The following is a 24955-nucleotide window of genomic DNA, read 5'->3' as shown; positions in this document are numbered from 1 at the left end:
CTGAAAATCGCAAAAACGGTCTTCAGCGCCTTGGGAGTCACCGGTGACCCCCACCACGGAAAGTGCATGAAACATGTTAGTACAACTTACTTTATCCATTGTATATGAAATTTCCACATAACATGCATCGCATGATAAAAAATACATGTTGGCGCCTCGGGCAAGTCACGTAAAATTTGCGCGACAGCCAACGTGATGCTCTGTCAGAACTAAGTGACTGCGTTCTAATGATCCGTGATATTGCAGGCGGTAGGGAGTTGTATGAATTTGTTTAACTTTGAATGACCTGCAAATTTGTTTCATTGCCGTACTCATAAAATTTCTTCCCTGGTCTGTCGATATAGTTCCGGGTGTTCCGTATCGCGTGATATATTCTCTGGCGAATGCTATTTTTATTGACTGGGCGGTTGCGTCTGGTAGCGGGATCGCGTCGAGGAATTTTGTCAGATTGCACTGATTTGGTAACAAGTATTGGTTATCTAGTTTAGTGATAGGAAAAGGTCCTACGATGTTTGGGGCTACTTTATCAAAAGCAATGTCTGGTGTGTCGGTAACGACCATAGGGAGTTTTGTCTCGACTCTAACTAATTTTTTCCTTTGACAGCTGTTACATGCTCTGATGTGTTGTTAAATTTCCGATTTCATGTGTAGCCAGAACTAGTTTTGCCCGATGCGATTATATGTTTTTGAGACGCCCTGATGACCTCCGAATGGAGAATTGTGGTATTCTTTGATTATATCCGATCGTAAGCGTACGTCAGGTACCGACGTGGTGTTGAGGCATAGAGTAATTTGTGTGTCAATCGTACCAAATACGTAGTACATCATTCTCATAATTACTGCTTTTCTAAAATCTTCTAGTCCCGTTCCTGTGACAGGGATGGCCAGAGATTTTATTCTGAGTTTTCGTAATAGGGCCGATAAGTTAGCCAAAGCATAAAATACGTCGTGTAATCTGTTTGCATCAGATTCTCGTGATTTTACTACTATGGTGAAGATGTGTTTTAATTTTGTGAAGTGGATATTTCGAGCTTGCGTGGTCTTTGGTTCGCGAAATTTTCCTCATTTATGTAGCCTTTGTTTATTAATTGCTGGTCTAGTTCTTTCGTCCAGTTGCTATCTGCCGCTATGAAGTGCGCGTAATTATCCTTCAGCATCAATAGTCCGTCATTGGATACTGTTGAGGAAATGAATCAGATGAGAAGGACGTCGAACTCCTTGCAATAACTTAGATTTTATTTGTAGTTCACGATTACATCAATGTGCGAATGGTATGAATGAGTTGGCTGAATAGTTTATTATAGGGTTGATCAATTGAGCAGTAACTGATGATTATATTAATCACACGAGATGTCGTTGACAATTATGAATATCATGAGCGGTCTAAACGATTATATTAATTACTTGAGTTGAGATTACTTAACACCAAAAAGGACGTGTTTTAACGGCGAACCGGTGAGTTTAGAAATTAGTAATGGCTGGAGCCAGAGACGGAACAAGGGCGCCTTTTCCTGGGACGCGGCAGCGTGTGTCGAGTTCACGCTGATCGATAGCAACAGGTGTCGCTATCTTGAGAGGCTTGTTTCCCAAACGAATACCGCTACGTTTTCAGGTGGAATGATGGTCCCTATTGTTCGCATGAAGTTTTCGTAACTGCGTACGTTATCACTATTTGCTTCATATTGCTCGAGTGGATCAGGTAGGTCATGGTCGTGTGTACTACCTATGCTCATTTCGTCGGCCGAGATGTCATCGTCAGCTGTCATCTGCACGTCTGTCGAGAGTAGTGGGGGTACCGGAGGAGTCGGAGGAGAAGTCCGAGGTGGTGGATGGCGAGGTGGACGACGGGGTGGTGGAGTTTTAGGTTTCAAAAAGATTGCTCTACGACTTTCGGTTGATTTGAATGTGGGTCTTGTTGAGTTTGCTATAGCCGCGTTTGATATAGGAGGGCTTTCCGATTCTGTGTACTGAATTGATTGCTTATTGTTTTCGGAATTGCAAACCGTGATTTTTAATCCGAATCCTTGAAGATGTACGAGATCATCTGCTTGACTCTGTACCACTGTAATTTGTCTAACCCGCATCCTAGTTTTGGTATTGATAAGGTCTTAATCCTGTCCCTGAGTATGACTTTTTTCAGGGTAGTGAGCGCGTCGCATAAAGATTTATAGTTTGATTTTGTGACTAAATTGTAGATTGTGCGTCCCGGATATGTTGTTGATATCACGTCGGTAATCTCTGGGTGTACCGATTGTAGCATTTCTCTGCCTATGAGTCCTTTTTTTACCATTTGATCTGCGATTCCTTGGGATGCTTTACAGTCAGCTGAGATGCAGTGTACCATGTTGTCTTTTTGTTTCAATAAATCTGCCTTTATCTCCGACATGAGTTTCACATTAGTTAGTAGTAGAATGTTTACGTCATACATAAACTGGTCGTATGGAGGTGTGTGATCTGGTGGGTGTGTGGAGCTACCTGCTACGTTGCCGTCCGGTGTCGCGTTACGATCAGATGGGTCCGCGTTTCTGGCTCCGGGTGTAAGTGTGTATTACACATGTACGTTTTCAGAAAGGTCTGTGCTTGTACTGTCATTATTTGATTCTGATTCCTTTGGAGTTTTGCGTGTATATTTCCTTTTCGCGGGCCTTTCTTCAGATGTGTCGGTACTTTCGTCCGTATTGCTTGTGTGACTCTAGAGTCGTGCTCGCCGCGTAATCGGTTTACGGTTCCGTATCGGTTTCTGTGCATCTCGCTTAGTTGTTGTTGTTGTTGTTGTTGTATTGGTTGTGCATTTGTCGGATTCTGATGATAGGTGATCGGTTATCTTTTGTTTCTTACAGGGTGCTGGATTGCTAGAGGTTTTTGTTTGTCGGCCTCGTTTGTTTACCCTCGGTATCATGGAGATGTCTGTATCGTCGTCCGAGGAGAGTTCACTGATTGTGGAAGGAATATGATCTGTCAGGTGTGATTCTTTCATCAGCTGCTTACGGGGTGCAAGATTTGTTGATTCGTCGGAGGATTCGCGTGGTCCAGTAGGGAACTGATGAGCTTCTTTGGCACGTTTTGGGGATTCCGATACCGATGTTTCCGTTTCTGGTCTCGGTCTTTCGGCGTAAGAGGGAAGAATTTGAATCGGATTGAGTGGTAGATTTCTTGAGAGCGCGTCAACGTTGGAATTGGCTCTGCCTTTTCTATACACGATATCATATAAAAATTCGTCCAGCGTTAGTCTCCATCGTAGTATTCTCGAAGTCGAATATTTTACGCTATTAATCCAAATGAGTGGTTTGTGATCTGTTACCAAGGTGAATTTTCGTCCGTATACATATGGTCTGAAATGTTTTACCGCGAAGATGATAGCTAAAAGTTCTTTGTCCGTTGTGAGATAAATTGTTTCGGCTTTCTGGAGTGTTCGTGATGCATATGCTATAAGAATATCTTTACCTATTTTGCGGAATAAACGAGAATGACAAAAACGATAGGAATCGCAAGATTGACGAGTATCGCCAAATTGACGAAAATCCTAGAATTGACAAAAATAGTGAGATAGACGAAGATGATGAACTGGATGAAAATCGTGGGATCGACAAACATGATGAGGAGCGGAGATTATCGAATTGACAAGGAATAATGAGAACAAAGAAAATGCTGAAAAAGACACGAATAGAAATTGTAGAAATGGTGAAAACAACGAAAATCATGAAATCCGCGTCATTCCCAACAGGAACGAAAACAGAAAGATCGATAAGATTCGTGGAACGCAAAAAAATCGCAAAATCGTCGAAAATCGTGAAATTGCAGTGAATGACTAGAACGATGAAAATTGCAAATTCAACAAAAATAGTAGGGTTGATCGAAATTGTAGAACCAACGAGGATTATAAGATTGATGAAGATTGCGAAATTGACGGAAATAGCAAAGTTGATGAAACTGGCCAAATTGTAGAAAATCACTGAAACGATGGGATTCCCGGGATCAACAAAATTTGTTGATTCAACGAAAATTGTGAGATTGACAACAATTACTAAATCAACGGTAATCGTGAAATCAACAAAAATAGTCAGATTGATAAAAATCGCGATATTGACGGGAATGATAGAGTAGACGAAGGAGACGAGAACGATAGAATTTGCGAGATAAACAGAAATAGTGGAATTCACGGAAATGCTAGGAACGATGAGAATCGCGAATTCAGAGGAACTGGTAGAATCGACAAGAATCACAAAAATGATATAAAACGCAAAATTAACGGAAATAGTAAATTTGATGAAACTCGTGGAATAGACGTAAATTACAAAAATGATGAGAAATGCGAAATCAACGAAAATCGTGCAATCGATCAGAATCATAAAGTCGACAAAAATAGTGCAATTACTGAAAATCTTCAACTCAATCAACGAAAATTGTGAACTTGATCGACGAGAATCGTGAAATTGACGGAAATGACGGACACGATGGGACTCGGAAAAATAACAAAAATGATGCAATGAATGAGAATCGCAAGAATGATTCAAATCGTCAGATTGACGGCAATGATGAAATTCACGAGAATGTTCGAAATGACAATAATGGCCGAGACAACGGAAATCGCGAAATCCACGGGGGTAATAAGATTGACGAAGATGACGAAAACGCTAAAATCCGAAGAACCGTCAAGAATCGTATATTCGACGGAAACGATAAAACTGATGAAAATCGCAAAATCAACTAAAATTGGAAAAAATGACAAAGATGACGAAAACGAGGTAAATCGTCAAATTCAAAAGAATAGTGTAATTGATAGGTATATTGAATTTGACGGTGATGATTGAAACGATTGGAATGATAAATTTGACTGCAATCGTGGAAACGATATATAAGGTCAGAACGACGAAAATGATGAATACGATGAAAATCGTCACATCGACGGTAATGACGGAAACGATAAATATCAAAAAATAAACGGTACTTAGGAAATTTATGTGATTCGCGAAATACATGAAGATCGTGAAATTGATTTCAGTGGTTGAGATGACAACAATGATGGGAACGATGAAGATGGTGGAATTGACGGATTTGCCGGAAACGATAAAAATTGAATAATCAATCAAAATGGTGATATCGACAAAAATCGTAAATTTGATCTGAATCGTGTAATTGACGAAAAAAGTGAACTTGACGGTAAAGACGGAATCGATGAAAATATCAATATTGAAGAAAATGACGAAGACGATGGAAATCGTGGAATTTACGGATATGGTGCAATTGACGAGAACAATAGATATCGTGAATCACACAAAAATAGTCAAAATTGATGCAAATAGTGGAATCGAGGAAAATTATGAAGTAGACGAAGATGACGGGAACAATGAGAATCGCCAGATCGATGGAAATGGTGATATCTACGGAAATGATGGGAACGACGAAAATCGCAAAATTGACAAAGATGGTGAAATTAAGAGGAATTCTTAAAACGATGTGAATCAGCAAATTGGAAAAAATAGTGAAATTGATGCCAATGACAAGAATGATGAAAATCGCGTAGTTGACGGGAATGATTATTTCAATCGGGATGGTGAAATTGACGGAAATGGAGAAATTAACGAAAATGACGGAAACGATAAAGATCGTCAAAATTATTGAAATGGTGTAATTTATGGAAATATTGGAAATTACGTCAATGATAATAACGACCAGAATGATGAATTTGACGCAAGTTGTGAAAACGATGAGAGAAGTGAAAACGACTAAAATGATGAACACGATGGAAATCGTGATATTAACGGGAATAACAAAAACGATCAGTATCGCAAAATTGAAGAAAATTGTGGAATAAATGTGATCCGCAGAATTCATGAAGATCGTGGAATTGGTATGAATAGTGAAATTGACAGAAATCCTAGATACGATGAGAAATGCGTAATTTACGAGAAAAGTGAAATCGATGACAATGACGAAAACGATGAGAATAGTGAAATCAACGGAAATGGTGAAATTGATCAAATTCGCAAGATTGTCGAAAATCACAAGAATGATGAGAATTACAAAATCGACGGAAATGGTGAAATTAACAGAAATCACGAGAACGATAAAAATCGGAAAATTAACGGAAATAGTGAGAACGATCAAATTTCTGGAAATATCAGCAATGACAAGAATGATGAAAACTGCGAACTTGACGGAAATCGTAAAATTGACGGGAATGGTGAGATTGATGAAAATCGTGAACCCATTTAGAATCGTGAATTCGACGCGAATTGAGGAATTGACGCAAATGACGAAAATAATAAGGATCGCAAAATTAACGGAAATAGTACAATTGATAAAACTCGTAAAATTGACGAAAATGACATGAATCATGGGTACCGCAGAATTGACGGAGATCGTGGTAATTACAAAAATGGTGAGATCACCGATATTGACAAGTTCGATGAGGGTCGTGAAATCAATGAAAATCGCGAAATTAATGAAAACTTTGACATCAACGTAAATGTCGGAAACGATGAAAATCGGAGAAACGAAAGTAACGATAAGAACGATAGAAATCGAAAAAAACAACAGAATTGGTAGAATCGATAAAACTCGTGGAATCTACGAAAATCACAAGAATGATGGAAACTGCGAAATTGACGGACATCGTCAAATTGACGGAAATGGTGGAATTGACGAGAATCGTGTAATTGACAAGAATTACGGAAATGATGGGAACCGCAAAATTACCGAAAATCGTGAAATTGACAAAAATCGTAAGACTCGTGAAAATCGTGGAATTGATCAAAATCGTTAATTTGACGAGAATCGTCAGAATCACAAAAATCGTGAATTCAATCAGAACTCTTGGAGTTGACAGAAATCGTGGAATTGACGAAAATGACAAGAAAGATAGAAACCGCAAAATTTACGAAAATCATGAAACCGACGAAGATGATAAGATCGACGGAAATCGTCAACTCGATCAGAATTATAGAATTGACGAAAATGGTGGGGTTGACGAACATCGTGAACTTGATTAAAATCTTGAAATTGACGAGAATTGTGAATCGACGAAAATTACGAAAATAATGGGAACTGCAAAATCGACGTAAATCGTCAAATTAACGAAGATGTTAAGATTCAAAAAAATCGTGAATTCAATCAGAATCGTGAAATTGACGAAAATGTTGAAATTGACAAGAACTTCGAGATCAACTAAAATTTCGAAAACGATGGAAATCGCAGGGTTGACGGAAATGTTGCAATAGATAAAAATCGCTAAAGTGATGTCATTCATAAATTTGACAGTTATGATGAAAAGATAAACATCACACAATTGACGGAAATGAAAAGATTCATGGAAATCGTGAGAACGATGAATATGATGAGATCGACGAAAATAGTGAGATTGATGGAACTCGTGAAATTGACGAGAATAGTGGAATTGATGAAAACTTCGAGATCGACGGGAATGTCAGATACGATGGAAATCGGAAAAATGATGAAGATTATGTTATAAATCAGAATCAAAAAAATGATGGAAATCGTCAAATCGACAGAGATAATGAAATTGACGGAAATGATCGAAATGACAAAAATGACCATGACAATGGAAATAGCGAAATTGACAAAAATAGTGAAATTCGGAAAATCGACCTAAGCCGTCAAATTGTCAAAAACGATGGGAACGATAGAAATCGAAAGATCGAGGAAACTAGTAGAATTGACGAGAATGACGAGAACGATGAAAATTGCAAAATAAATGAAAATAGTGAAATCCATACAACTCGTAAGATCAAAGAAGATTACAATTGTTACGGCTCTGCTCGGCCGGTAGGCAGCTGGGGGGGAAGCTTTTTTTTCAACAACAAGTGCCAAAAGTCTCGGGGAGATTCGGCGGAACAAGGTACAAGGCTCACGTCTGTACTCGCCTAGCACTTCGATCGGACTAGCTTGTCGCTGGCCACCTGCCGGCCTAGCGGTCCTGTCTTTTTGCCCTCTTTTGACGGCGCGCCGATTTCCTGTGTTCACCGTTCGTTACGGCGCACTGGTCGTCAGCGCTCACCGTCTGGGTTCGTTGTGAGTATGTATGCACTCTCAACGCTTAGCGCATAGATGCCTCGCGCTCACCATGTGAAATGGCGCGTAGGTGTTCCATGCTCGCTAAACCCTTCTCTCATAGGACAACAATAGGTGTTGGGTTTGTACTCTCTTTATTCGTAGAAGCGGCATCATGACAATAATAAAATAAAGAAACCAAACGATAATAGAAATGAAATGAATTGAATAAAAAAGGAAAATAATAACTAATTTGCTTTGCTTTTCTTGCTCGGCGACAATCTCCCACCTAGTACGAACTTGTCTCCTCTTGTCTACTTTCTTCTTCTCCTGACTTCACCAGCCTTATCAGCTTCACCACTGGCCTCAGCTTCTCTCCTGAGGTCGTTTTCATTCGTGCCAGGCGTACGCGCCCATCTGCTCCCGGAAGGACGTCCTTAATTATGCCTTTTTGCCAAAGGTTGCGCGGAGCCTGGTAATCTACGATGAGGACCACGTCCCCGCAACGTACAGATTTCGTTTTGGTCGTCCACTTTTGCGCGCTATTAGGGTTGGTAAGTATTTCCGTAGCCACCTGTGCCAGAATTCGTTTGCCATTTTTTGTGCGATCCTCCATTGTTTTCGTGTGCTGGTCTTGAGTTGTTCGTACCTCCCGTGTAACGATTTTTCGGAAGAGTACCCGAGCAAGAAGTGGTTTGGCGTGAGGGCTTCGTTCTCGTGCGCGTCTATTGACACGTGCGTCAGTGGGCGCGAGTTTACCACGTGTTCCACCTCTGCTAGTAGGGTGTGCAGGACTTCCTCTTTGGGCGATTGTTCTTTTAGCACCGCGCTGAGCGCGACCTTGACGCATCGAATGAGCCGTTTCCATGTTCTCCCCATATGAGGCATGGAGGGCGGAGTAAACAACCATCTCATTTCCTTTTCTAAAGCGTAATTCTCTTGCGTCTGCTGCTTAATTTCCGCGATTGCTGGTCGGAGTTTCACATGGGCCCCGCGTAGGTTGGTCCCATTATCCGAATACATTATCGTCGGTTGTCCTCGTCGTGCGGCCATGCGACGTACCGCCATTATTGTCGAATCTGTGTTCGAGGTGGAGGCCAATTCGAGATGAATGGCCCTCGTGGTCAGGCATGTGAAGATCACGCCCCATCTCTTTTCACGCCGACGTCCGATCGTCACCGTCATCGGGCTAAAATAGTCCATGCCACAATGGGGAAACGGGCGTTGGTGATGCGCTAGTCTGGCCGGTGGTAGGTCAGCCATTTCCGGCGGATCCGGCTTGGCGCGGCGGACCCGACAGATTTGGCATTTGGCGACGACTGTCCGCAAAGTTGACCTAGCTTTCACCACCCAATATCGCTGTCGTAGTTCATCCAGGGTGGTTTCGTGATTCGCATGGCCGGCGTGGTTATGATAATGGGCCACTATCAGGCGCGTCAACGGATGCTCACCATCTAGTATCACTGGGTTGTTGGTAAACGTTGTGGCGCCTCGTAACCCACTCACGCGCCCTCTTGCTCACAACTCCCCTGTTCCGTCCAGGTACGGCGTGAGCGAGACGATGCGGCTGTTTCTCTTGACCGCTAGCCCCCGCTCGAGGTGCGTTATTTCTTCCCTAAAGGAGTCACGCTGTGCCCGACAGATTTGGAAGACTTCTGCCTCTTTCATGTGCTCGTTGTTCAAGACTGGGCTTGTCTCTCCTTTCCATCTCTCCTTAGCTCTGAGGACGGTCGCAGCACTCCTCAGCAAACGCCGCCAGGATGAAAAACGCGAAACTTCTGGTAAACTTGTATTGGTCGTTTCCCCACCCGTTACAAGAAACACTCTGCGCCTCTCGGTTTTTAGTAATTCGCCCCTTTCCCTTTTCCTCAGGGCTGGAGCCTCAGGCCACTGATTTTCTTCTCTAGTTAGGAATTTGGGGCCCTCGAACCATCGCCTCACGTTCTTGGCCTTCCGTGTGGCGTCGTCCACACGGTTTTCCGCCGACGGTACCCACCTCCATTCGGATATGTCGATGTCCTCGCTTATTTCGCCCAACCGATTGGCTACGAACGTTTGGTACTTCCTGGGTGCTGCTGTGATCCAGTTCAGGACCGTGCGGGAGTCCGACCAGAAATACCGTCGGTCGATAGTGTATTCGTGTTCCGATTCAATCATTCGTGCCAGACGGCTGGCAAGCACAGCCCCCTGTAGCTCTAGTCAAGGGATCGTTACGGGTTTTACCGGTGCCACGCGACTTTTGCTCGCGATCAGCTTTATCTCGCATTGGCCGTTGTCGTAAGTTATCCTCCAATAACCAACTGCTGCGTATGCCTTTTCGCTGGCGTCGCAGAACATGTGAAGTTCGGTGCAAAGTCTGATGCAGTGCGTTGCCACGTAGCATCTAGGTAACGCCACTCGCGCGATGGCAGGAAACTCTGCTAGCCACCGTTTCCACTCCCCATATTGGGTCTCTTTTATGGGGGTATCCCATCTAATTTCACTCCGCCAAACGTCCTGCAAAAGTATTTTCGAGCGGATGGTACAGGGCGCTAGTAACCCTGAGGGGTCAAAGACGGACATCACTAATCGCAGTACCTCCCTTTTCGTCGGTTGTCGTCTACCTTTTAAAATTTCCGCGGGGATTCTGCTCATAGCCGTTTTAAAACTAAACGTGTCTGTATGGGTATCCCAGCGGAGTCCCAGCGTTTCTTCGTGGTTCCCCGGGCCTGTATCTGGGTCTAAACCAACTAAATTCTGGGTGTGCTTCTCACCTTGCTCTGCCAACACGCTATTGTTGTTGCTAGCCCAGCCGTGCATCTCAAAACCCCCATGCCGGTTGATTTTCACGACTTGTCGTATCGTATTTTTTACCTCCTCGACGGTATCAGCGCCGTCCAGGTAATCGTCCATGTAACATTTTTCTTTCAATGCTCGTGCGCCCTCTGGCATCGTGTCCTCGGCTTGGCTCGCGTTCTTGTCTTTTACGTATAGTGCACAGCACGGTGACAACCTAGGTCCGAAGATCATTGAGGTCATTCGGTATGTATCCGGCTCGCGGTCCCGATCAGAACTCCGCCAACGGAATCGCTGTGCATCCCTGTCTTCGGGTCGTATTCGAATTTGGAGGAACATGTCCTTCACGTCCGCTTTAAACGCGATTGGTCGTTGTCGGAATCGCATTAATATCCCCGTCATAGACTTCAGTAAGTCTGGTCCCGCTAATAAGTGGTCGTTGAGGCTTGTCCCTCGCACTTTTGCCGCCGCGTCGAAAACTACTCGTACCTTCCCTGGTTTGTCCGGGTGTGTTACCCCAAAGTGTGGCAAGTACCACACTGGCCCTGCATTTGTGCCTTGCCGATCCACTTCCTCCGCGTAGTTGTTTCGGATCAGTTTAGCCATCTCTGTATAATATTGTTGCGCATACGTGGGGTCTTTGTCCAGCTTCTTTTCCGAACTGTATAGTCTGCGCAAGGCGTTCCTTTTACTATCTGGTAGTGTCACTTCTCCGCTCACCACAAGAGCCCTGTTTTCCATTGACCTCCTGTTCGTCGCGTTGTTGCCTCTAGTGAGTTTTTTGCCCGTTGGTCTGCCGCACAGGCCTTTTGTGTCTTCGTGACTCCTACTGACTCTAGTCGGAAGTACTCCTCGACCATAGCGTGTGAGTCGTAGTCGGCGCAGTACCTCAACAATGTCGGGTCCCATGCGCTCGATCCTTCACCCCTTGTCCCAGGCTCCCGTGTGCACAGGAATAGTCAATGTGCCCTTGCCGCTTCTGTACCGACTACGTTACCGTGGACGACCCGACCTAGCTTCGTCCATGACGCCATTGGCATGTCTTTGCCCCGCCTCCGTATCTCTCGTGAAACGATGAGGTCGCAGTTGTCCTGCCCCAGCAGGATCGTAGGGTGAGCCTCGTTGTAGGGGTGGAGGTCTAAAGCCTTCAGATGACAGTAAGACTGTATGTCCGTCTTGGTGAGCGTCTGTCGGGGTAGCGTGAGATCCGGAACCGCGTATAGGTCTCTTAGGATGAACCGCTCGTCATATCCGCTGCCCGTTACCTCACATGTGAACCTCTCAGTTACGTATTTGACTTCGTGCCCTGCTCCTATACCTTCTAACACCAGCCTCTCTCGGGGTCCCGTTATGCCGATATATTTGGCTGCCTCCCTATTCAGAGCGACACCGTGGACCCCTCGTCAAGCAGCGCATAGGTGTTCATATTTGTCTTTGGCCCTATCAATGTTATGGAGAGCAGCTTCAGTAATAGGCGCTTGGCCCTCAGTCAGGACGTTTCGTTCGCTTTCTCAGCGCCGCTTGTTCCGAACGCAGTGCGATAAAAAACGATTAAAATAGTAAATATGATGGTGATGAAGGAAACGATAAGATCCGAGCAGTTAACGAGAATAGCGAAATTGATTGTAATTGTGAAATTGGAAAAGAAATTGAAATCGATGGAAATGACGGACACGCTGGGAATCAGAAAAATCAACGTAGATAGTGAAATTGATGAGACTTGAACAGTTAACGGAAGTTGTAAATTTCACAGAAGCGACGAAAACGATGAAGATCGCGAAGTGGATGAAGATTGTGGAATCGATGTGAAACGTGAAATTGACGAAAATGCTAAAAGTGATGAAAATCGTCAAATATGATGAAAATGACAAAAAGTATGGGAATCGTCGATCTGACGTACATTGTAGAATCGATAAGAATCGCAGAATCGATAAAAATCGAAGGATGACCGAAAATCATGAAATTGACCAAGATGACGGAATCGATGGGGATTGCGAAGTCGACGGAACTGGTGAATTTCATGGAATTGAAAAAAACGATGGAAATCGTAAAGTTGACAAGGATGGTCAAAGTTCTAAGAATCTTGGAATTGACGGAAATAGTGAAAATGTCGAAGATGACGATACTGTTGGCAATTGAGGAGTCGACAAAAATCGTAGAATCGATGAAAATCGTGTAATCGACGAAAATGACGAAAACGATGGAAATCACGAAGTTGACGAAAATGGTAAGATGATTGATATTCGTGAAATCAATGAAGCAACAAAAACGATAAAAATGGTAGGATAGACGAAAACGACGAAAACGATGAGAATCGAACAATTGACGGAAACGTCGAAAACAATAGGAATCGCAAAATTGACGAAAATGGTGACATTGAATAGGACCGTCAAATTGACGAAAATGATGGAAACGATCAAAATCGCGAAGTTGACGGACATGGTCAATTCGACGCAAATGACTGAAACGGTAGAAATAGTGAAATTGACAAAGATATTGAAATCAACAAACATGTTAGACACGATCGAAACGGTGGGATTGACAGCATTGACGAAAACGATATAGGTCAATTGACGGAATTCGTAAAATCAATAGAAATTGTGGAATTAATGGAAATCGTGAAATTGACCGAGATGTTGTGACGTGAGGGGTAGCCGAGCGGCGCGCTTCTTTCGCTTTACGCCCAATACATATCAATATCTAATCCTCCCCAATCGTGAAGGACTAGATCTTAATTCTATAGGTAGGTTGGGGAACTGTCCTACCTCGTACTACGGCACAGGAAAATGGCTATTAACGAAAATCAATGACCGGAAGGAAATCAAATGCGAGAGGAATACGTAAATTAATTAAATGGCATATATATATTCATGTATATTCTTATTTCACAATCGACCATGGGTCTAGGACACTCCTCAGAGTGAGGGTTGCACTTGACCCGGCCGTTGGATGATTGTCGTAGAACTGTTATAAACAATTTTGGGTATTTAGTATAATCTGTAACGTGGCGTTTTCAGCCCCGGTACTACGGCACGCGAATCTCCCAGAATTTTCTCCCGTTTTTCGTTATAATATAGAAAAATACAGCACACCGAAAAGAATCACTGAAGCTGAATTGAAATAAGAGATATTCCGGTATATTAAGCTAATGTTCGTTGTTGTTCCGAATATTCTCTTATGTGACCTGGGAAAAATACCAACGAGTTGAGCCAAGGACGACCTACAACGACCTCCCGGGCCTTTTCCTCGAAGGATACAACTCTGACGTCATCCGTGCTAATCAAAATATCGATGTGCACTCTCCCGCGGTGGACCGGACTATCAGCTGATGACAGCATCGCCAACATCTCCCGCCTTCCGATCTACCGAATCGCTACCGGCGTATAGGACCGCAAGACGACCCGTCTACGATCTCCCGCTAGACGATAGGTGCGTAAGACGCTCTGCTACCGACGAATGGATGCTACGGAGACGGCGTATAGGGTGGCATGGATCGAGTAGTGTCACCTCCTGTCCCGTAACTTACTGGCCAGGAGCCAGGCCAAACTAACATCTATCGTTCCGGAACTGATCCCGTCACCGGGTAAAACTTGGTAACCTCCCGGGATGACGTTCTGCCTAGAAAGACATGTAGGAGCCGAGGCACAGGTGAGCCCAGGCCTACATTCCAACTCCCGAGACGACATAGGATAGAGATGTTGCTCTTGAAGATGAGGACTCAAAGTGCCTGAGTCGATGCAGCCTTGGATGGCCTTCCGAACGCAGACAGCCAGCCGGTCAGTACTTAAAAGCGTGCGCGGCCAACGGGGAAGCATGGATGATGACGTCAAAGGAGAGGAGAGGCGCCGAATAGGCAAATTTAATTGTCACCCAAAGAATTGTGCCCTACGCCAATGTGGCCTAATTAGGAGAGGGAATCGCCAATCCGGACGGGTTCCAAGAAAGAAGATCCTGGACATCGGCGCTCAACTCGTCCTACTCTACGATATACCGCTGACCCGACAGGACGTTTTTGGTTAGATCCTTCCGCACCAGTTAAGATCTTCCTTTTTCACTTTTCTAAGATCTGCCGTATCGCTACCGTTTTTCACCTCAGGTCTACCACTATCGTTGAATTCAGATTTATTCCTATCCGCCCTTTAGCTTCAAAAGTATATTTAAATCTAGAGTCATTAGTTAAACATTAGTAAGTCAGAATCAGTGGGTGCCGAACTCCTTCAATGAGGTAAGGTTTTTCACCTTCTGAAAGAGGCACGACGTGGCTACGTGAGGATTAGGAATTGCCTCAAAGTATTACGTATTTTTGTTTTATTGTTTCATAAGTCGGTGGGTACTAGCCCCATCGCAGTTTATTTTGTGTAAGTCGGTGGGTACGAGCCCCACTGCATCCCGTCATATTTTGTAAGTCGGTGGGTACGAGCCCCACTGCAATTTGGTACGGTCCGGTCCGTTCACGTATTTGGGTTTTGGGCAATTCTGCAATTCCTCCCGGCGCACCTCGTGGCCGAATTAAGTCATCGTACGTTTTGGAAATTATCTTCATCTGAGTCTTTAGTTTGGTCTTCTACCGTTTCTCCTGTGCATTTGCTGCACGTGGCATCATTTAGTATGTTCCGTAATTAAGTGAAATCTAAGTAATACGTTAAGTAAGCCTTGGTGATATTTGGTAATGCTGTATGGTATTTTGCTATGATTTATGTAATACACTAAGCACAACAATTAGCGGGCCACCCTGTTTTTGCTCCGAAAAACGTCCGATTTCGGAAACTCATAACCGTTCGAAAAATTGAGGTAGAGAGTTGTAAAAAATAGTATTTTGAAGCGTGAAGCTTCACCTTTCAGATGCTACAAGTCGATTTGAATTGCGTTTTTGCGTTCACTAGTTGTACTCTCCTGATTCAATTCATGTCGAAAACGTCGAGTGAACTTTTGACTTTGAGAAGGTGCACCGAGTGTCTCAGTCGGTAGATTTCAATTTTTTTGATGTCATTTTGAAGGTTGAAATGTTCCTTTGAAAATACGTCCCTCAAATTTTCCGTACGATTTTTTTCGCATGAGTTATGCGACTCTAAAGCAGTTATTGTCCATAAATCTTTGATCGAATACCCTGACCGACACAGTTATCGTATCAAAGTTTTTCAAAAACGAATTTGCAGTTCAAAACTTTGACTTTACGAAACTCTATCGCAGTATTTCCTTATCTGAATTTTCGAAGCTCTGTCACCTTCCGTATGCACCCCTGCGCATCTCCGTGTGAAAGCTTGAAGTTTGACCCCTTGTAGGTAGCGTAAAAATAGCGGGATGGGTGGCCCGTGATACCAAGTTCAAGCTTGAACTGTCCCCTATAAAATGCGCACTTTCGTTTTTTTTTTATTTTTTTTTTCCATCGCGTTATTCAACTCAGAACGCGAACAGAAGATTTAACCATTACCTCCGGCATCAGCATTACCCAAGGTGTACCGTGTAGAGGTTGCTCGGTAGGATTTACACCTCGTACCTTACCTCGTGTGTGAGTATGCATGCATTTTGTGCGTACCAGAGATCAGGACCCCATAGTTCGTCAATTCTACGGTATTTTTTGGCTCCAAACCTTCTCTGGTACGTGTAAGTGCGATTACGAATCGCAAATACACGTACCAGAGAAGGTTTGGAGTCAAAAAATACCGTAGAATTGACGAACTATGGGGTCCTGATCTCTGGTTCGCACAAAATGCATGCATACTCACACACGAGGTAAGGTAGGAGGTGTAAATCCTACCGAGCAACCTCTACACGGTACACCTTGGGTAATGCTGATGCCGGAGGTAATGGTTGAATCTTCTGTTTGCGTTCTGAGTTGAATAACGCGATGGAAAAAAAAGATAAAAAAAAAACGAAAGTGCGCATTTTATAGGGGACAGTTCAAGCTTGAACTTGGTATCACGGGCCACCCATCCCGCTATTTTTACGCTACCTACAAGGGGTCAAACTTCAAGCTTTCACACGGAGATGCGCAGGGGTGCATACGGAAGGTGACAGAGCTTCGAAAATTCAGATAAGGAAATACTGCGATAGAGTTTCGTAAAGTCAAAGTTTTGAACTGCAAATTCGTTTTTGAAAAACTTCGATACGATAACTGTGTCGGTCAGGGTATTCGATCAAAGATTTATGGACAATAACTGCTTTAGAGTCGCATAACTCATGCAAAAAAAATCGTACGAAAAATTTAAGGGACGTGTTTTCAAGGAAACATTTCAACCTTCGAAATGACATCAAGAAAATTGGAATTTACTGACTGAGACACTCGGTGCACCTTCTCAAAGTTAAAAGTTCACTTGACGTTTTCGACATGAATTGAATCAGGAGAGTACAACTAGTGAACGCAAAAACGCAATTCAAATCGACTTGTAGCATCTGAAAGGTGAAGCTTCACGCTTCAAAATACTGTTTTTTACAACTCTCTACCTTAATTTTTTCGAGCGGTTATGAGTTTCCGAAATCGGACGTTTTTCGGAGCAAAAACAGGGTGGCCCGCTAATTGTTGTGCTTAGTGTATATTTTGTTACTCCTAACCTATTGTAAATCTACCGATTCTGTATTTCCTGCCGAATTTGTTAAAATACAGTATCCTGTAATTACGAATTTTGTTTTGCGTTATCGTTATTTTATTTGTGCCCGAATTGTTGTTGTAAATCCATGGCACTCTATCATTTATTTCGCTGTTGAACAGCCTGTGCCTAGCCAGTCACTCCGCCGGATCTGCATTCGTTTATTCTGTAAGTTGTGTCAATTCGTTGAGTGACGTGACAACGCGTCTGGCGCCCAACAATTTTCTCGTTCCGTTTTCCGTTTTCCGTTTCGTACAGATCGCGCCGAAGGCACATGGGTATTTCCCGGGTCCAACCCGCACGGGGTAAAAATATCCAACGTCGCAGATCTATTTCCTACTTTCAACACGAGATGCGCTAATTATGAACTATTCAAACTGGCTGAGAATCCGTCAGACTTCGGAGGTGCGGTCACGGGAGTTCGACTGTTTTTTCTGACGTTATACCAAGTCTAGCGTAAAGAAAATATGTTCACAACATATTGTTACGCTGGGGGAAATCTCTTCACGGGATTTCAGCGTATACGCATCGCATGGTCCGATCGAGTAGGGCTGCTGTCGCGCTGTCATGACGTCATGACGAACGTCATGATGATTGACAGCGAGCACTCGGTCGCCTTCTTTCGACGTTACCTCCAGACTCTTCGTCAGATGTCTTTGACGTCCGTCAATCTAACGTTGCCGAGTTGGCTATTATTATTGTGGATAACAGTCTGTACAGAACTAGCAGAGAACTTCGCAGCTCCTCAGGATAAAACAGACTTCTTGCAAATCCATTCCCCTGACCCATTTATTCTCACTCCGGTTATCCGCCCGGAATCACAATATATATATACAAATACAGTTAACTACATTGATCTAGGGATGATTTTCTAGACTAAACCGAAAGCTTGCGGTAATAGGGTTTCCTCACAACGATAATTCGTTGTCCGCAATCAACAATATCGAAAATTAATATTGATGTGTAATTATAGTGAGGATTGAATTAACGATACCGTAAACTGGAAACTGATGGTACAAACACCAGGTAAGAAGGAAACAGATGAGGTGGACTGACACCTTGTGACGTTGTTCTTTTCTTGTTTCTCCTTAATGGTGATTCAACTCTGAGCGCCCTGGCTGCCTGAATTCCTTTGGCATGGAGATGGTACTTGGCGAAGAGTTGTATGAAGATTTACTTTGTTATTCAATGACGCTTATCGTTGCAGTACTGAACTTAATTTGTTTTGTGAGAGTTGGTTTGAATTTGATTTGGAAGATTAACAAAACACTGAGTCTTGTCGGCAAAAAACTCAAAGATTCAACACCACTGCTCTTCTAGTTATTCCGGGCAACGCTCACTCGCTGAGATTTGACGAACAAGTGCCTCGAGAATCGCGTTGTAGGTCCCGAAGGACCAAGATTAAAAATTGCTTATTCCGCACTCCTATGTTAACTCCGCGCGGTTGCAATGATTTTGGGTCCAGGGGTCTCAGCCAATCAGAGCGCTGAGCAAGCTTGATCTAATTACTCATAGGGCAGACCTGTTGTCATGGGTCCTAGCTTCTCCACCAGTGGCTCTGCGGTCACCGAGTGGAGTCGATTTATGCTAACTCTTCGTACCTTTTTCCAAATTACTTTTCCCAGATCTGAATACCCATATGCACTTTTCAACGTTCCATGCACCTCGAGAACCTGACAGGACTTTGTCCCTCAGTCTCACGAATCCTCCTGCGTATTTTAGGAGAATTTTGGGATTATCGTATCGATAAAATGAGGTCGATTCCAGTCTATTCTTTTTAACGATCTTATACCGAGCAGAGTTCTTACCTGTTGGGAATCAACGCTATAGTGACTTTGTAGCGCGTTCGGCGTTGACAATACTTGAGATCGGAAGTGGAGTCCCAGGTTACACTGGCACTCAGACAAATATACTTGACCATATCGATACGATTCCTCCGCTATTCCAAAACCTGAACATTTCTTGCCTGTTATACTCCATATATTTTATGATTCATGATAATTATTGCCCAGGCTATTGGGCGTGACGGTGTTAATTCTAAGATGGTATGAAAATGAGACCCACATAGGAAATAATCTGGAATAAATAATATGAATTCATGAGAAAAGAAAATTGTTAAGGTTAGCGCAAGCTGGTCCGTTACAATGTTGAAAACGATAAAAATCCGAGAACAAATAGACATACCGAAAAAGTAGAAAAGAATTGTCAAAACGATGAGAATGGTATGAACAACGAAAATAATTAACACGATGGGAGTCGTCGGGACGACAGAAATGACGGAAACGATGGAAATCGCAGAGTTGACGGTGATCGTGGAATCGACAGAAACGACAGAAACGATGAAAAAGGTGAATTAGACGAAAACGATGAAAACGATGGAAATCGTGAAATTGACAAAAATAGTGAAATCGATGAAAATCATGAAATTGACGGAGATCATGAACACGATGAAAGTGGTGGAATATACAGAATCAACAGAAACAATGAAAATATTTGGATCGACGAAAATGAGAGAATTGAAAAAAATCATGCAATTGACAGAAATGATGAAAACGATTACTTGGACAAAGTTGACAAAAATAGTAAAACTGATCGGAATAGTGCAATTGACGAGAATAGTTATATTGACAGAAATGTCGAAAACGATTGAAATCATCAAATTGACGGAAATTTTGAGATTGACGGAAATGATCAAATTTACAAGAATGATGAAAACGATGGTAATCGCGAGATTGACTCAAATGATCGAATCGATCGAAAGTGTGCAATGGACAAAAATAGTAATATTGACCGAAATTACGAAAACAATGAAAAGCGCAACATTGAAGGAAATAGTGTAATTGATGGAAGTCGCGAACTTGAGAGAAATGATAAAACGATAGCAATGAATAATATGACGAAAAGGACCAAAATGATAATAATCATGAAAGTGACAGAAATAATCAAAACGGTTGGAATCGCAACATTGACAAAAAGGATGTGATTGATAAAAATCGCGAAAATGATGAGGATAGTGAAATTGATGGGGATCTGGAAATTGACGGTCATAGTGAAATCAATCAAACTCTCGAAATTGGAAAGGAAAGGAAGATTGACAATAATGACGGAAACGATGGAGATCGCAAATTGACGAAATAAATGAAATTGACAAGGATGATGAAATTGTCCAAATAATCAAACGATGAAACTGGTGAATATAATAGGAATTAAGGAAACGATGATAATCGTGCAGTCGACGAAGATCGTGAAATAAATGAAGACGGTAGAGACGATGGAAATAGTGTCATAGACGGAAACGACAAAAACAATGAAAATCGCGACATTAATGATAATCGTAGAATTAACGAAAAAAGGGAATTCAACGTGAGTTTTGATAACGCGGAAATCGCAGAATTGTCGAAAACTGAAAAACTGATTAAACTCGTAGAATTGACGAAAATAATGAAACAATAAAAATACCAAATATGATGAAAATGACGAGAACGATAGGTGTCGTCAAATTAAAAAAAAATGTTGAAATCAAACGAAATCATGAAATTGAAGGAAGTGATGAAAATATAAAAATCGTGATTATGATGAAAATGACGAGGAATTTGATATCTCAAAATTGACGAAAATCGTACAATGGATAATAAACGTGGAAATGATGCTGATACCGAAAACAACAATAATTGTAGAATTAAAGAGAATGACGGGAACAATGAGAATAAAAAATGTGACAAAAATGATGAAAATCGTGAAATTGACGAAAAGGCTGGAAGAGACGACAATTCTGGATTTGACGAGAATTACAAAAACGATAGAATCGCTGGATTGACAACAATTGTAAAATTGATGAAAATCGTATAATTGACAAAAATGTTTAAATCGATCAGAATAGTGATATTGACGGAAATATTGGAATTGACTGTAATGATAATTACGATGGAAATCAGGAAGTTGACGAAAATTGTCAAATTGATGAGAATCGTGGAATTACCAGAAAAAGTAAAAGTGGAGAATTTGATGGAAACGATGAAAATCGTGCCATCGACGAAAATCGTAAAATCGTTAAGAATCGTAAAATTATCGAAAATCTTAGAATAGACGATAATAGTGGATTCAACAGAGATGACAGAAACGTTGCAAATTGCAAAATTGACGAAATCAACGAAAACGATGAGAATCGCAACATGGAGGAAATGGTGTAATTGATAAAAATCGCGAAATTGTGTGAATAGTGGAATTGACGTGAATCATAAAATTGACGGAATCAGTGAAATTGACGAAAATGTCGAGATAAATAGAAATCGTCGAATTAGCGATGATAGTGAAATTGACTAAGATGACAAAATCAATAAGAATCGTGAGATTGATGGAAATAATGTAAACTATGAGATTGGTCGAATAGACGGCAACAACAAAAACGATGTGAATCGTCAGATTGACGGAGTTTGTGGAATCAATAGAGATCGTGAATCCAATGAAAATCGTAAAATTGACAAAAATGTTTAAAACGAGGAAAGTGGCGTCAACGACGAAAATGATAGAAACAATGGAATTTGTTAGGATGATATAATCGACAAAAACGATGAAGATTGCAGAGTGCACCAGGATCGTGAAATTGACGGAAACGACGAGAACGGTGGGAATAGTGCAATCAACGAGAATGGTGAAATTGACAAAGATGTGGAACAAAATGAGAATGATGAGATTGATAGAAACGACAGAAATTGTCAATTCGACGTCAATGGTGGAATTTATGAGAATCGTAAAATTGACAAAAATGTTGGAATTGATCAAAATCGCGGAATCGACAAAGAAAGCGGAATCGACGAGGAAGACTCAAACGATAGAAAACGCAAATTAGGCGGAAATAGTGAAGAAACAGGAGGAAGAGTGGAATCAACGGCAACGACGGGATCAATGAGAATCGCAACATTGACGGAAATACAGTATTTGATGAGAATTGATAGCAATCATAGAATGAAGAAAAATAGTCAGAACGATGAAAATGGCATGAACGACAAAAATAATAAACGCAATGGGAATCGCCAGGACGACAGAAACGATGAAACGATGAAAATGGTAGCTGGAAAGACGACGAAAACGATGTAAATCTTGGAATTGTCAAAAACGGTTGAATTTATGAAAATCGTTAAAATGACGATGATTATGAAAACGATGAAAGTGGTGTCGACGATGCGAATGATTAAGACGATGGAATTTGTAAAGACGATATAATTGACAGAAACGATGGAAATCGCAAAGTGGACGAAAATCGTGGTATTGACGGAATCGAAGAAAACAGTGGAATCGATATAATAGTGTGAATAGTGAAATCGACGAGAATTGTTGAATTGATGGAGATGTCGAACACAATGAAAATAGTGAGATGGACGAAAACGACGGAAATTGTCAATTTGACGTAAATGGTGAAATTTCTGGGAATCTTGAAATCCACGGGAATAACGACAACGATGAAAACGTGAAGTTGACAATGATAGTGAAACTGATGATCGAGAGATTGACGGAACTGTTGAAATTGATCAAAATCGTGAAATCGACGAAGACGGCAAAATCGACATACCGTAAGAATCTCAGGAAAGTGAACAACATAGGGAACGCATGAGCGCGAGAGAGAGCTTATGGAAGTTCCGTGAGTGCGAGACAGACAGACTGCCTGCCCCTCCGTTGCCTTCGAGTCCCCACTCCGCCAAATTGTAAACAGACCATCGCTAGAGCTGTGATCTAAGTAAGCGCGTTCGGGTTGAGAGTGTTTTTCTCTCACAATTGATAAAACAAAAACCATTAGCATAAATATGATTGACTTTGTTCCTTTGAATATTAAAAAATTTTCAAAAAAGTTCCCAATTCAAAATGAAGGTTTTCTCATGAAAATATAATTTATTTTTTGTTAATGTAAATGTATTTAAATCTTTAATGATTCTAATTACAATTAATTATACTTATTATTCTTGATATCACAGACTTTTTTTTATTGATTTTCTTTAAACAGCCTATCACAGCTCTAGCGATGGTCTGTTTACAATTTGGCGGAGTGGGGACTCAAAGGCAACGGAGGGGCAGGCAGTCTGTCTGTCTCGCACTCACGGAACTTCCATAAGCTCTCTCTCGCGCTCATGAGTTCCCTATGTTGTTCACTTTCCTGAGATTCTTACGGTATACGACTCAAACGATGAAAATCGCGAATCGGACGGAAATAGTGAATTTGATGAGAATCGTCAAATCTCCAGAGATACTAGAATGAACGAACATGACAAAAACGATGAAAATCGTGTACTTCACGAAATCAGTAGAATCGATAAGATTCGCGTAATTGACGAAAATGATGGAAACGATGAAAATTGTAAAACAGAGTGAAACGACGAAAACGATGAAAATTGTCAATTGGGAGAACACGATGACAACAATAGAGAGAGTCAAATTGTCGAAAATGATGAAAACGGTTGGAATCGTGAGATCGACGGAGATGAAATTGACGGAAATGTTGAACACAATCAGAATGGTGTGATTGACGGAAATGATGAAAACAATGAAAATCCTCAAATTAATAAATTATCGTGAAATAAATGTAAATCGCGGAAATAATGAAAATCGTAAAATTGACGGATTTGTTGAGAACTATGGAAATCATGGAATCAATCGAAATTTCGGGACAGAAGAGAAAGGACAACACGAAGAAAATGGTATTAACGACGAAAATGATAAATACAATGGGATTTGTCAGGACGACAGAAATGACAAAAGCGATGGATTTCGCAGATTCGACGGAGATCGTGAAATTAACAGAAACGTCAGAAAAGATGAAAATTGTTAATTTGACGTCAATGATGGAATGGATGGGAATCGCAAAATGATCAAAATCGTGAGATTGACGGGAATTCCGAAATTGACTCACAATACGAAAACGATTCGAGTAGTGGAACTGACGGAAATAACGAAAACGATGGAAATCGAAAAATTGACGGAAATGATAGAATTAATGAAAATTCTGGAATTGACGGTATCGCTGAAAAGGACAGAAATAGTAAAATCGACGGGAATCACAAAAACGTTAGAACTCGTTCAATTCACGAAGATGTGAGAATTGACGGAAATCGTGATATCGACAGAACTGATGTAAACGATGGAAGTCGCGAAATTGACGAGAATTGTGAAATTGATTGAAATCGTGATATTGACGAGAATGATGAAATTCACAAAGATAACGGAATTGATGAAAATCGCGGAGCTGACAAGAATAGTGGAATTGATGAGAATTTCTGAATTGCCGGTGTTACGTACGGTTGAGTTGAGCAGCTAGTTCTCCGCGTGACACCACAGATGAAAAAAGAATCGATAAAAAAAAATTTTAAGTTAAACGGTTTTATTTAATGTGTACTGAAAACTACAAAATAGATAAATAGTTACTCACCTATCAACCTCCGTAGGTGATCTCGGTCATTCATATCTCTGATAGTTGTGGTTGTCATAACATGAATCATGTCAGCGGCTGATAGGCAGTTCATGAAAGAACACTTACACCAGGGTTTGCTTGGTAGGTAAACTAAGCAGCCCACACTTTAACAAGTAGGTATTTT

The 24955-nt window shown here is 41.7% G+C and overlaps 1 protein-coding gene across 1 annotated transcript; it reads right to left on the bottom strand.

Annotated features, from left to right (window-relative positions):
• Positions 1-2011: 2011 nt before the first annotated feature.
• Positions 2012-2386, bottom strand: LOC125501743 (ADP-ribose glycohydrolase OARD1-like). The gene has a single exon (XM_048658339.1). It carries the CDS (start codon positions 2384-2386, stop codon positions 2012-2014), a length of 375 nt encoding a protein of 124 aa, XP_048514296.1.
• Positions 2387-24955: the final 22569 nt, after the last annotated feature.

The sequence above is a fragment of the Athalia rosae genome, chromosome 7, assembly GCF_917208135.1.
Source record: "Athalia rosae chromosome 7, iyAthRosa1.1, whole genome shotgun sequence".
NCBI classification, from domain to species: domain Eukaryota; kingdom Metazoa; phylum Arthropoda; class Insecta; order Hymenoptera; family Athaliidae; genus Athalia; species Athalia rosae.
This window is presented reverse-complemented; position numbering and strand designations above follow the sequence as displayed.

Coding starts and splice junctions, on each gene's coding strand:
- LOC125501743 (XM_048658339.1), bottom strand. CDS start 2,386: ATGTCGGAGATAAAGGCAGATTTATTGAAACAAAAAGACAACATGGTA.